The 13,085-nt window shown below is 50.9% G+C and overlaps 1 protein-coding gene and 1 non-coding gene across 2 annotated transcripts; one reads left to right on the top strand and one right to left on the bottom strand.

Annotated features, from left to right (window-relative positions):
- Positions 1 to 497: 497 nt before the first annotated feature.
- Positions 498 to 569, bottom strand: TRNAW-CCA (transfer RNA tryptophan (anticodon CCA)). The gene has a single exon. It is a non-coding gene; the product is annotated as a tRNA-Trp (tRNA).
- A 3,881-nt stretch (positions 570 to 4,450) lies between these two features.
- ATP5MF (ATP synthase membrane subunit f) lies at positions 4,451 to 12,777 on the top strand. Its single transcript, XM_032755954.2, has 4 exons — positions 4,451 to 4,613; positions 10,979 to 11,086; positions 11,727 to 11,843; positions 12,629 to 12,777. Exons 1-4 carry the CDS (start codon positions 4,601 to 4,603, stop codon positions 12,655 to 12,657), a joined length of 267 nt encoding a protein of 88 aa, XP_032611845.1. The 5' UTR covers positions 4,451 to 4,600; the 3' UTR covers positions 12,658 to 12,777.
- Positions 12,778 to 13,085: the final 308 nt, after the last annotated feature.

Genomic DNA, 13,085 nt, shown 5'->3' with positions numbered 1-13,085 from the left:
GCGCAATCTCGGCTCACTGCAAGCTCCGCCTCCCGAGTTCACGCCATTCTCCTGCCTCAGCCTCTCCGAGTAGCTGGGACTACAGGCGCCCGCCACCACGCCCGGCTAATTTTTTTGTATTTTTAGTAGAGACGGGGTTTCACCGTGGTCTCGATCTCCTGACCTCGTGATCCGCCCGCCTCGGCCTCCCAAAGTGCTGGGATTACAAGCGTGAGCCACCGCGCCCGGCTTCCTGCACTGTTTTAAGGTCCTATCTGAAGTCCTGTGAATGTACTATCTGAGGCACTGTGCTGATAAATCCTGCTACAGATGTGAACAGCACGACCTAAGTATTGGCTCTGAATTTTTCCTCACACTTTAGCTAAGGTACCCGTCCACTGCTGAAGTACCTACGCAAATAAATCTTTAGGGCTAAAGAACAGAAAATACAGGGTCCAAGGGTGAGAGTTACCGGCAAGATATAACTCCTGTTGGGTAAAGAAAGGAATGATTACGTTTGACCCCGACGTGATTCGAACACGCAACCTTCTGATCTGGAGTCAGACGCGCTACCGTTGCGCCACGAGGTCTTGAAAGCATAAGTTTTCTGTGCTTTAGATGGACCCTATTTCAGCAGTTGTCAGGTGTAGCGACCAGCATGGTTTTTTTTACTCTCCTTTTATTATGGTTTGGGATTGACTAAGGGTTCTTTTTCCCTTTTGTAATGCAGCTATTCAGAGGGAAGTGTAAAAGTAAACGAAACAGGATAGAAGCAGACGCCACCACCGGGTTCCAGAATAATCCTCTTGTCATTCGGGAAAATTCACCTCCCTCGGGCTGTGGAGTCTCCTAAGGAGAAACGTTTGGGAAGCCACAATGTAAAATGTTTCGCGCAGCTTAGCGAAGGCTGGGGCAGGGTTGTCAGGGATCCGGATTCTCTTCTCCCCAGCCCTGTGCATGGGGAGCACTAAGAATTTGCACGAGGGCCAGATCAATGAAACAGTACTATGTTCAGGCTGGGCGCGGTGGCTCACGCCTGTAATCCCAGCACTTTGGGAGGCCGAGGCTAGGCGGATCACCTTGAGGCCAGGAGTTCGAGACCAGCCTGGCTAACATGGTGAATCCCCGTCTCTACTAAAAATATAAAAATTAGCCGGGCGTGGTGGCGAGCGCCAGTAATCCCCAGCTACTCGGGAGGCTGAGGCAGAATCGCTTCAACCCGGGAGGCGGAGGTACAGGGAGCCGAGATCGCGCCATTGCACTCCAGCCTAGGCGACAGAGCGAGACTCCGTCTCTCTCTTTTTTTTTTTTTGACTCCGTCTCTTACAAAAAAAAAAAATTATCTATCTATCTATCTATCTATCTATCTATCTATCTATCTATCTATCTATCTTCTATCTATCTATCTATCTATCTATCTATCTATCTATCTATCTATCTTTGGAATAATCTGCTCCCTCCAAACCACCCCAACCTTCCCCGAAACAACCCCAGTTCATTAATTAAAACCTTGGCATTTATACATATACAAATCACAGCTCCTGCGCCCTCAGTCCTTCCATCCACCCCAGGGGATCTGGCATCGGCGTAGCTTCCCTCCGGCCTCTTCCCGGGGCCTCCCAGGATTCCAGTGTGCGGATCCTGGGCTCCGGCGGCTCCTGCGTCCCCGCGAGTGTCCGGCCTGGGGAAGGGGCGGGGGCGCGGGTGCCACCGGCCACTCCTGCCTTTTGCTGCTCTCTTGCATGTCCCACGCAACAGCGGCCCCCTCAGCTTCCCCTGCCCCAGCCCTCAAGTCCATCAGCTCCCGGCGGCTGCCTCTGCCCGGACACAGTGCAGTCGGGTCTCTTCGGTCCCTCGTAGTCTTCCAGGTCCCATACTCGCACCCCGCAGGAGGATTCCCTGGGCGGACCAGGAAGGTCCCCAGGCCGGATTCCTGCCCCACGGAGGACCTGACACCTGGGATCCGGCAGACCCCATCCCTGATCCTTGCTGCGGGGCCCTCTGCCCCAGCCCGGGCATCTGCTCCAGCCCTGGGGAGTGGGAGTTTCATAGGCCCTGGTGCAATGGGCAGGGTTTTTCCTGGGGGTTCAGTTGCTTAGGGACGCAGCCCAAGGCGGGTAATAAACTCCTAAGACTACATTTTTTTTTTTTTTTTTTTTTTTTTTTTGAGACGGAGTCTCGCTCTGTCGCCCAGGCTGGAGTGCAGTGGCGCGCTCTCGGCTCACTGCAAGCTCCGCCTTCCGGGTTCACGCCATTCTCCTGCCTCAGCCTCTCCGAGTAGCTGGGACTACAGGCGCCCGCCACTACGCCCGGCTAATTTTTTTTGTATTTTTAGTAGAGACGGGGTTTCACCGTGGTCTCGATCTCCTGACCTCGTGATCCGCCCGCCTCGGCCTCCCAAAGTGCTGGGATTACAAGCGTGAGCCACCGCGCCCGGCCCTAAGACTACATTATACCGGCATTATACCGTGGATGGTCAACACGCACCGCAAGGAGCAAGTGAAATAAACTTTGAAGACAGAGAGTTCAAGGGCGCAAGGAACCGTTGAGAACACTCCTACCGCAGTACACTACTATGTTTGCTGGGGTTTGTTTGTTTGGAGACACGTTCTCACTCCAGCACCCAGGCTGCAGTGCAGTGGCCCCATCTCTGCTCACTGCAACCTCTGCCTCCCAGGTTCAAGCAATTCTCCCGCCTCAGCCTCTGCAGTAGCTGGAATCACAGGCGCACGTCACCACGCTTGGCTACTTTTTGTATTTTTAGCAGAGATGAGGTTTCGCCATGTTGACAAGGCTGGTCTCGAACTCCTGATCTCAGGTGATCCGCGCACCTTGGCCTCCCAAAGTGCTGGGATTACAGGCCTGAACCACCGCGGCCAGCGGCCAGCCTGTTTTTGTTTTTGTTTTTTTTTTTTGAGACAGCGTCTTGCTTTGCCGCCAAGGCTGGAGTGCAGTGGCTCGACCTCCGCTCGCTGCAACCTCCACCTCCCAGGTTCAAGTGATTCTCCTGCCTCAGCCTCCCAAGTAGCAGGAATTACAGGCACCTGCCACTGCGCTCAGCTAATCTTTTTCGTATTTTCACCATGTTGGCCAGGCTGGTTTTGAACTCCTGACCTCAAGTGATCCACCCACCTCTGCCTCCCAAAGTGCTAGGATTATAGGCGTGAACCACCGCACCCGGCTTGTTTGTTTTGTTTTGTTTTTTAACCATTTTTAATTCCCACTGGCGATGCTGGCCATGCTTCCACACACCTATAATTGTATATGCGATTTTCACTGCCTGGGGAGAAGGGAAGCAGATATGGAGGAGCCTCACAATGCCACCTCTGAAACAAGAAATGTAGCAGAATGAACTGAACGAGGGTGGCATTTATTTGGCAAATTATGACTACAAGACCTGCTCTCGAGGTTGTTTTAAAAATCGGAGGCCCGGCGCAGTGGCTCACGCCTGTAATCCCAGAACTTTGGGAGGCCGAAGCGGGTGGATCACGAGGTCAGGAGATCGAGACCATCCTGGCTAACACGGTGAAACCCCGTCTCTACTAAAAATACAAAAAAAATACAAGAAATTAGCCAGGCGTGGTGGTGGGCGCCTGTAGTCCCAGCTACTCGGGAGGCTGAGGCAGGAGAATGGTGTGAACCCCGGAGGTGGAGCTGGCAGTGAGCCGAGATCGCGCCACTGCACTCTAGCCTGGGTGACAGAGCGAGACTCTGTCTCTAAATTAATTAATTAATTAATTAAAGTAATCAAAATTGAAGTAGCCCGGGCAGTGTGGTTCATGCCGGCAGTTCCAGTACTTTGGGAGGCCGAGGTAGGAGGAACGCTCGAGGCCAGGAGTTTAAGACCAGTCTAGGCAACATAGGGAGACGCCTTCACTACAAAATATAATTATCTGGGCGTGGTGGTGTGCACCTGTAGTCCCAGCTACTTCGGAGGCAGAGGAAGAACGCTCAAGGCCAGCCTGAGCAAAATAGAGAGCCTCTACCCCCACTCCTCACCACACTGTTTCTACCAAAAAAAAAAAAAAAGAAAGACAAAGAAAAAGAAAAGCTGGAAGTGGTGGTGTGAGCCTGTAGTCCTAGCTACTTGGGAGGCTGAGGTGAGTGGATCACTTGACTCCGGGAGTTCGAGGCTGCAGTTAGCCGTGATCGAGCCATTGTCTGAAAAGTAAATGCTCTGTCTGAAAAGTAAAAAATAAAAATAGACTGGGCGCGGTGGCTCACGCCTGTAACCCCAGAACTTTGAGAGACAGAGACGGGGGGATCAAGTGAGGAAAGGAGTTCAAGACCAGCCTGGCCAACATGGTGAAACCCTGTCTCTACTAAAAATACAAAAATTAGCTTGCGGTGCTGGCGCACGCTTGTAGTCCCAGCGCGGCCTCTTCCCACCTTTTAAGGTAGGGAGCCCAGGCTGAGGCGCCCCTCTCTCTAACTGCAGGACCCTCGGATTTTTGCTCTCCAGGCACCTCGCCCTTCGCTTCATGGCCCTCTAGTAGTTCCAGGGTGTTCGCAGTTGTGACCTGCTTCCCGTGAGCCTCTGCTCTACGCTCCTGGATGGGGCGTGCGTTCCCTACCCAGCAGCCCTCGCGCGGTCCGGCACAGCGGACACCAGGACTCCAAGATGGCGTCAGTTGGTGAGTGTCCGGCCCCGGGTAAGGCTGTTTGGACGCCGTGGTGGAAACAGGAGCCAGGGTCCAGGGTCCAAAGCCACACTGGGAGAGAAGGAAGCTGCGGAGTTGCCTGCCCTTTGCTCAGGCACTTCGCCACGACCTCACTTGAGGCGCGCCAGACCCTACTTTAGGGTCTTGTGCTGCCCGACCCTGCTCGGCCCGCCCAGGCGCGCCTGCCTGCTGCCCAGGTCCTGCGCCAACCGGGTTAGGCGTGGAGGGTGAAGGCATCTGGGGCACGCGCTTCTGGGCCTGCGAATGCGCCGTCTTGGGCCACTGTCCCTCTTTCCGCTAAGAAATAGCCGCTTGCCTCTCCCGCTGCGACCCACCTGCTTTGCACTTGAATGTTAGGCGCAGCATTTGCCCTTCTTTTCCAAAGCTTAAGCTCAGATGAAGCTCCAGGAGGAGCTCAGGACTAGGACTGTGCCTGACATCATGTGAGGTTCGATGCATATATGTTGAATAGGCTCAGAGAGGCGAGGTGACCTGCTCAAGGTCACAACTCGTGAGAGGGCTGAGCTGGTATTCAAACCTGAGGCTTCGTGGTAAATGAACTTTATTCTCTAGGACAGCCTTATGACTAGCAGGCTTTTCCGAGACGCCCATGTGTAAATCGCTACATTCATCCCGCTGTGCACACTGATGATTTTTGTTTGTTTTTGAATAGGGCTAAACCGTGTTTTAGCCCTAGATGCTCCATAGTAGCCTTGTCAGAGAGTCCTTGTTGGGGAAGTCGATCCCATTTTACAGATGAGGAAAATAGCTGTTCGGGATGTGATGTGGCCTCTCTGAGGTCACACAGCCTGATAGTGGCAGAGTTTTGATTAACCCATGTGTGTCTTAGCTAAGTTTCTGTTTTTTTATCATTTTTTTTAGATGGCGTTTCGCTCTTGTCGCCCAGGGTGGAGTGCAATGATGTGATCTCGGCCCACTGTAACCTTTGCCTCCTGGGTTCAAGCGATTCTCCAGCCTCAGCCTCCGAGTGGCTGGGATTACAGGTGCCGGCCACCATGCCCAGCTAATTTTTGTATTTTTAGTAGAGACGGGGTTTCACCATGTTGGCCAGGCTAGTCTTGAACTCCTGACCTCGTGATCCGCCTACCTCGGCCTCCCAAAGTGCTGGGATTACAGGTGTGAGCCACCGCGTTTCTGTATTTTTTTTTTTTTTTTTTTTGACATGGAGTCTCACGCTGTCGCCCACGCTGGAGTGCAGTAGCTGATCTAGGCTCACTGCAACCTCTGCCTCCCAGGTTCAAATGATTCTGCTGCCTCAGCCTCCCAAGTATCTGGGATTACAGGCACGCACCAATACCTACGCCCGGCTAATTTTTTTTTTTGTATTTTTAGTAGAGATGGAGTTTCGTCACGTTGACCAGGCTGGTCTCAAACTCTTGACCTCAAGTGAGTCACCTGCCTCGGCCTCCCAAAGTGTTGAGATTACCAGTGTGAGCCACCGCACCTGACCTCTGGTTTGTTTTTTTGAGATGGAGTCTCCCTCTGTCGCCCAGGCTGGAGTGCAGTGGTGCGATCTCGGCTCACTGCAAGCTCTGCCTCCTGGGTTTATGCCATTCTCCTGCTTCAGCCTCCAGAGTAGCTGGGACCACAGGTGCCTGCCACCATGCCCAGCTAATTTTTTGTATTTTTAGAAGAGACAGAGTTTCACCATGTTAGCCAGGATGGTCTTGATCTCCTGACCTTGTGATCTGCCCACCTTGGCCTCCCAAAGTGCTGGGATTACAGGTGTGAGCCACTGCGCCTGGCCTCTGGCCTCTGTATTCTTAATCTCAGCCTGGAGAAATGAAGAGGGGTTCAGAAAAGATGAGAGGGAAGCTGTTTTCCCCTCAGTAAAATGGGCACAAGAATATTCGTCATACACGGTAGTTGTGTTAAGGAAACAACCTGTGAAAAGTGAACACTGGGGCATTTTGTCTAAGCATAGGGTTGTGGTCAAGAGCTCTGGACTAAGGATCAATCGATTTAGTACATGAAAGACACTTGGAACAGTGCGTGGCCCACAGCGAGTACTCAGTCCTTGTGAGCTGGTAATCCAGCCTTTACTTTGTGACCTTTAGGCAGGGTCATGTCACATGCCTGGCCTATTCAGCATCACCCCCAGTGAAGAAATTGGAGTCCATGTCTCTTAGGTATTGATGATCTTTTAGGTAGTGTCTGTCACCAGAGTACAAAGACAGTATTTCATGAGCACATAAAGTGAGGGAAATATGAATTAGCAGCAGTAGGTAAGATCAGGGGTTGGCAAACTGGCCAGTGAGTTGGATTTCCTGTGGCCTGTTTTTGTCTGGCCATGAGCTCAGAATGGTTTTTTTGTTTTTATTTTTTATTTTTATTTATTTATTTATTTTTTGAGATGAAGTCTTGCTTTCGTCGCCCAGGCTGGAGTGCAATAGCACGATCTCAGCTTAGTGCAACCTCCACCTCCTGGGTTCAAGTGATTCTCCTGCCTCAGCCTCCCAAGTAGCTGGGATTGCAGGTGCCCGCCACCACGCCTGACTAATTTTTGTATTTTTAGTAGAGATGGGGTTTCGCCATGTTGGCCAGGCTGGTCTCAGACTCCTGAGCTCGTGATCCTCCTGCCTTGGCCTCCCAGAGTGCTGGGATTACAGACGTGAGCCACTGCACCGGGCCTAGAATGGTTTTTTGTTTTTATTTTATTTATTATAGAGATGGGGTCTCAAACTCCTGGCCTCAAGCAATCCTCCCATCTTGGCCAAAGTGTTGGGATTACTGGCATGAGGCACTGCATTGGGCCATTTTCTGTTTTTATTTATTTATTTATTTATTTATTTATTTATTTATTTATTTATTTTTTATTTATTTATTTATTTATTTATTTATTTATTTATTTATTTATTTATTTGAGACGGAGTCTCGCTCTGTCGCCCAGGCTGGAGTGCAGTGGCGCAATCTCGGCTCACTGCAAGCTCCGCCTCCCGGGTTCACGCCATTCTCCTGCCTCAGCCTCTCCGAGTAGCTGGGACTACAGGCGCCCGCCACCACGCCCGGCTAATTTTCTGTATTTTTTAGTAGAGACGGGGTTTCACTGTGGTCTCGATCTCCTGACCTCGTGATCTGCCCACCTCGGCCTCCCAAAGTGCTAGGATTACAAGCGTGAGCCACTGCGCCCGGCCCATTTTCTGTTTTTAAAAAGATTGTTTAAAAATAAAATAGACTATGCTATGGAGACCTTATGTGGCCTGCAAATCCGAAAATCGTTATTCTCTGGACAACCCCCAGGTTGGATTTAGCACTCAGGAGAGACTTGCTATTTCCACGTGGCTTCATAGTAATGAACAGTATGTTTCCTCTCAAGGATCTGTGGTTGTTCTACAACCATTACTGAGAATCAGTCGTGTACCGAGAAGTGGTGGGGATATTCCCACCTTCAGGTAGCTCATAATCAGGCAGAAAGGTGGTAATAGTTCTCATTTACGTAGTACCTAGGGCCAAGTACCAAGGATTTCACAAAGGAGGAAACTGAGAAGGAGTAGTACCTTGCCCAAGGGTACACATCTACAAAATGGCACTAAACCCAGAATGGCGCTAGACCGCAGGGTCTGCTCTGTCTCTGAACTCTACTGGGTCTCTTTATGTGACCCAGTGATTGCAGATGGAAGCTTCAGTACTGCAGAGGAGCAGGTGTGTGTAGAGTTGGGGTGGGAGTTCCAATAGGGCAACCAAGGACTGAAGCCTTCCTCTGCCTTCCTCTGCCTTCCAGTGAAAGAGAAATTCGTGGAATAAGTATAGATGAATCTCAGATGAACTGGTTAGTCCCTTGCAGTGGCGCGATCTTGGCTCACTGCAACCTCTACCTCCCAGGTTTAAGCGATTCTCCTGTCTCAGCCTCCCGAGTAGCGGGGACTACAGGCACACACCACCATGCCCAGCTAATTTTTGTATTTTTAGTAGAGATGAGGTTTCACTATGTTGGCCAGGCTGGTCTTGAACTCCTGACCTCATGATCTGCCTGGCTTGGCCTCCCACAGTGCTGGGATTACAGGCGTGAGCTACCATGCCCTGCCAAAGGTGTTAGGTTTTTGTTTGTTTGTTTTTGACACGGATTCTTGCTCTGTCACCCAGGCTAGAGTGTAGTGGCACAATCTCAGCTCACTGCAAGCTCCGCCTCCCAGGTTCACACCGTTCTTCTGCCTCAGCCTCCCTAGCAGCTAGAACTACAGGCGCCCGCCACCACACCTGGCTAATTTATTTATTTATTTTTAGTAGTGATGGGGTTTCACCATGTTAGCCAGGATGATCTCAATTTCCTGACCTCATGATCTTTCCACCTCAGCTTCCCAAAGTGCTGGGATTACAGGCGTGAGCCACCGCGCCCGGCCCCAGATGTGTTAGTTTTAAGGAAACACCCTTGTCTTCATAATACAGAGATAGAACTAGGAAGAAAAACAAGTTGTAAATTGTTGGCTTTTTTCTCCTGTGATGTGCCAGGCTCCATGCCAGCCACTGAACATGGTAACGAGATGCAGAATATGTCCGCATAGTTTATGTGAATGTGAAAAAATGGCTTCACTGGATCAGGAAGTGAGTTTTCTGGCCTGGTGCAGTGGCTCATGCCTATAATCCCAGCACATCAGGAGGCCGAGGTGGGCAGATCGCCTGAGGTCAGGAGTTCGAGACCAGCCTGGCCAACATGGTGAAACCCCGTCTCTACTAAAAATACAAAAATTAGCTGGGTGTCGTGTGCATGCCTGTAGTCCCAGCTACTCAGGAGGCTGAGGCAGGAGAATCGCTAGAACCAGGAGGCGGAGGTTGCAGTGAGCCGAGATCATGCCACTGCATTCCAGCCTGGGCAAGTGCAGTGGTGTGATCTCATGGTGCAGTTTCACCATGTTGGCCAGGCTGGTCTCAGACTCCTGACCTCAAGTGATCTGCCTGCCTCGGCCTCCCAAAGTGCTGGGATTACAGTGTGAACCACTGTGCCCGGCCTCCCTCAGCAGACTCTTGAGGCTGATCCTGACAGAGCCTTAGTCTTTCCTTTGATCCCAAAATGGAGAAGAAACCTTGGGATTATTTAATCTGGCTCCACTTGTGGTTATCTTTGAGAAGGCACCGTGGTCCTAGACTCTTTGCCCTCAATAGGACACCTGCTAAAAGCTTTTTAAAACTGATCATTAGCTGGGTGTGGTGGCACACACCTGTAGTCCCAGCTGTTCAGGAGGTTGAGGCAGGAGGGTCACTTGAGTCCAAGAGGCTCAGTGAGGCTGCAGTGAGCTGTGACCACACCTGTGAATAACCAGTGCACTCCAGCCTGGGTAATGGAGTGAGACCCTGTCTCTCAGAAATAAATAAATAAATCTTTGCAGGGAGAACAGGGGAGACGATTCCTTTCTTAAATGCATCTCCTGGACGCCCACAGGCCCACCCGCTCCCTGGCCCTCCATAGTCTCCTCCTGGGCCCAAATGTGAGGACAGTGCAGCCTCAGCCAGGAGCCCTTCTGATTCCTTGTTCTCAGACTCCCATTGGAATACGATCTGGGGCCGTTCAGTCATTTGGAGTGGTTTTTCCTCACTTGACTTCTCGGAATGTGTTATCTCTTATTTTTATCTCTGGAAATTGTTGGTGTCTGTGGTCCCAGGATGCTGGAGGTGGAAATCCCTTGGGTTTCTTTCATTATACTTGCTCGGGCTGGCCCATCTGGTGAGTCTGAGAGCTGTGTGAACCCAGTTGCCGTTTGAAGCCCTTCCCCAGTAAACAAGTGCATCAAGTCTGAGTGAGACCCTTGAGGGCACCATCACACCGCTCTCCTTCCACATCACCTCTTGTAGGTTCTCCAGCCACACATCCCCAGGGTTGGACAGGGCACCCTCATATTGGCTTCAGGGATATAGGAGGGCCAGTCCTGACCCCACGTTGTGTGTGTGACTTTGGTCACGTGGCCCAACCTCTCTGAGTCTATCCCTCCTCCCCTCCTGTAAGGTAAAGACATGAACTGCTTGTTGTGAAGATGAAATAAGCTAATAATGTCAAGTAAATGTTAGCTTTGCAGTAATCTTCCTGTCCTCCATGTTACTGCTTTCTTTGAGACCCTTTTCTGGAGTTACTCCCAGCAAGCTGTTACTCAGACGTCCTGTTGGTTAATAAAGCTGTCCCTGCAGCAGTTCTGCTATTGTATAGACTCAGTCTTAAAATAGTGGGCTTGATGTGATGTATTTCTTCATAATATTGTGTATGTGCAGCCTCTGTGTAATTGCATTATGCACCTTTATTGCATAGTTGAAATAGTGGCAGGAAAGGATGCCATGTGTGTTACTGGGAGATTATTCAGTGGGTATTTTTTCTCACTCTTCCGTTTCAGTATCAGTGAAGGACAAGAAACTTCTGGAGGTCAAACTGGGGGAGCTGCCAAGCTGGATCTTGATGCGGGACTTCAGCCCTAGTGGCATTTTCGGAGCGTTTCAAAGAGGTCAGAGCCTTGTGGATGTCTGCAAATGAAAGCAAATCTCTGGGTCTTCAGATCTCTTTTTTGCCATGAATTAATTTGGGCAATGAAGGCTTTGTTGTCTGAAAGCAGTAAGTTATATAGAGGAGGACAGGGAGGGATGCTAGGCCTTGGACTTCCATGGTTGATTGGCCCTTTCAAAGGCCTATCTTGGCCTGGTGCGGTGGCTCATGCCTGTAATCCCAGCACTTCGGGAGGCCAAGGTGGGAGGATTGCTTGAGCCGAGTTTTAGACCAGCCTAGGCAATATGGAGAGACCCCATCTCTATAAAAAAAAAACACACAAGAAAAATTAGCTGGGTGTGGTGGTGCATGCCTGTAGTCCCAGCTACTCAGGAGGCTACAAGCTCAAGGCCAAAGGGGAAAGGTGGAATCCAGGTGGACCTAGTTCAGGAGGTGGTATGTGTTTATAGTTCAGGTTATGGAGATTAGAGACCTTACTGGCATTTGTGCTTGTCATCTTTATCAGCCAGTGAATGCAGGGCAAGGGGCCTAAACAGCCAGAGCAGGACTAGGTCCCTGAATGTCAGCCAGACTCAACTGTGTGCTCAACTTCACTCAAATGTGAAGCCCAGCAGGGCAGTGAGCGCCTCTTGCGTTTGCAGGTTACTACAGGTACTACAACAAGTACATCAATGTGAAGAAGGGGAGCATCTCGGGGATTACCATGGTGCTGGCATGCTACGTGCTCTTCAGCTACTGCTTTTCCTACAAGCATCTCAGTGAGTGCCTCTGCGGCATCTTGCCTTCAGTTCCCATGAGAGGGTGGTGGTGACTGATTTCATTAGATACAGCAGCCCACCTTCTTCCGAGGCTGAGGGACTTTTAGTAAGTTCTTTATGTTTCCACCTAAAAGAATTGGAGGGACCTATCAGAGTACAGTATGTGGGATATTGTTTGAAATGAGAAAATTGTGACAAAGAGAACACAGGAAAATCAAGATGAAGCCAGGGTAAAGAGAGTACTTGGAAGCATTCTTTAAAATATAGCACGCTCTGTGAAAATTTGGCTTGATTTTCCTAGTAGCCAATGCAGAAAGAGAAATGAGTTGAGTGGGATAATCTCGTACCCCAGAAAAGCATGGCTGTTCCGGCTCTGAGGCTTGAGAGGAGCTTGTCTGGTGGGAGATTGGTGGGAGGTGTCAGTGGCGGCCTCTGACTAGGTTGTTTCTGACAGTGTAGTGTACACCCCCCACCCCTACCTCACTCCCATTCTGCGGCACCAGGGCGGTGCTGCCTCTGAAGGACGGGTTCCCTGGGGCTGTTTTCTGAGTGGGTGTTCCCTCTGTTCCTTCTGGAAAGTGGTTGGCCAGGTGGCAGGTTGGCTCCTGAGGTGTCTTTGTGCTCCCCGGGTCTGCTGATTCTGCAGACACCGGCAGGCGGGTCGTGGGTCATCTCTGGAGGGAATTCTCAGGAAGGCTTTGTGTGATCTCAGCCTGCTTCCTGCCATGCTGTGCCTTCACTGTAACCTTTTAAGATACTTACCATCTTTGCCTTCCTGACTTCAGAGCACGAGCGGCTCCGCAAATACCACTGAAGAGGACACGCTCTGCACCCCCACACCCCATGACCATGGCCCGAGCCCCTCCATGAGGAACACAATCTCAATCGTTGCTGAATCCTTTCATATAAACCTCCAAATAAAAGATGACTGGTATGTGTGCTGCTTGCCTGCCTGTCTGCCGTAGCCATTATCCCATGTTCCAGGGGCTCCTGTGGCACAAGGTGGGGGGAGGTTGTCTTTCCAGGCTGTTGACCCTTGAAGGCCTTTGTGGACTTCCCAGGACCACCACTCTGGTCGTGTCCCAGCTCCCTGGGGGGGCAGGGTGTCATCCAGACCTTCCCATAGCAGCAGTGCTGAAGTCTGTCCCTTGCCATGAGTGCTGTGGGCAGGTGCATTCACAGACACTCTGGTCTTTAGTTGGCTGGCCCTTTATGGTGTAACACAAAGGCTTGTGTACCTGA

The sequence above is a fragment of the Hylobates moloch genome, unplaced genomic scaffold (genome assembly GCF_009828535.3).
Source record: "Hylobates moloch isolate HMO894 unplaced genomic scaffold, HMol_V3 SCAFFOLD_1, whole genome shotgun sequence".
NCBI classification, from domain to species: Eukaryota; Metazoa; Chordata; class Mammalia; order Primates; family Hylobatidae; genus Hylobates; species Hylobates moloch.
The sequence above is the reverse complement of the archived record's forward strand: the minus strand, read 5'-3'. Positions and strand labels throughout refer to the sequence as shown.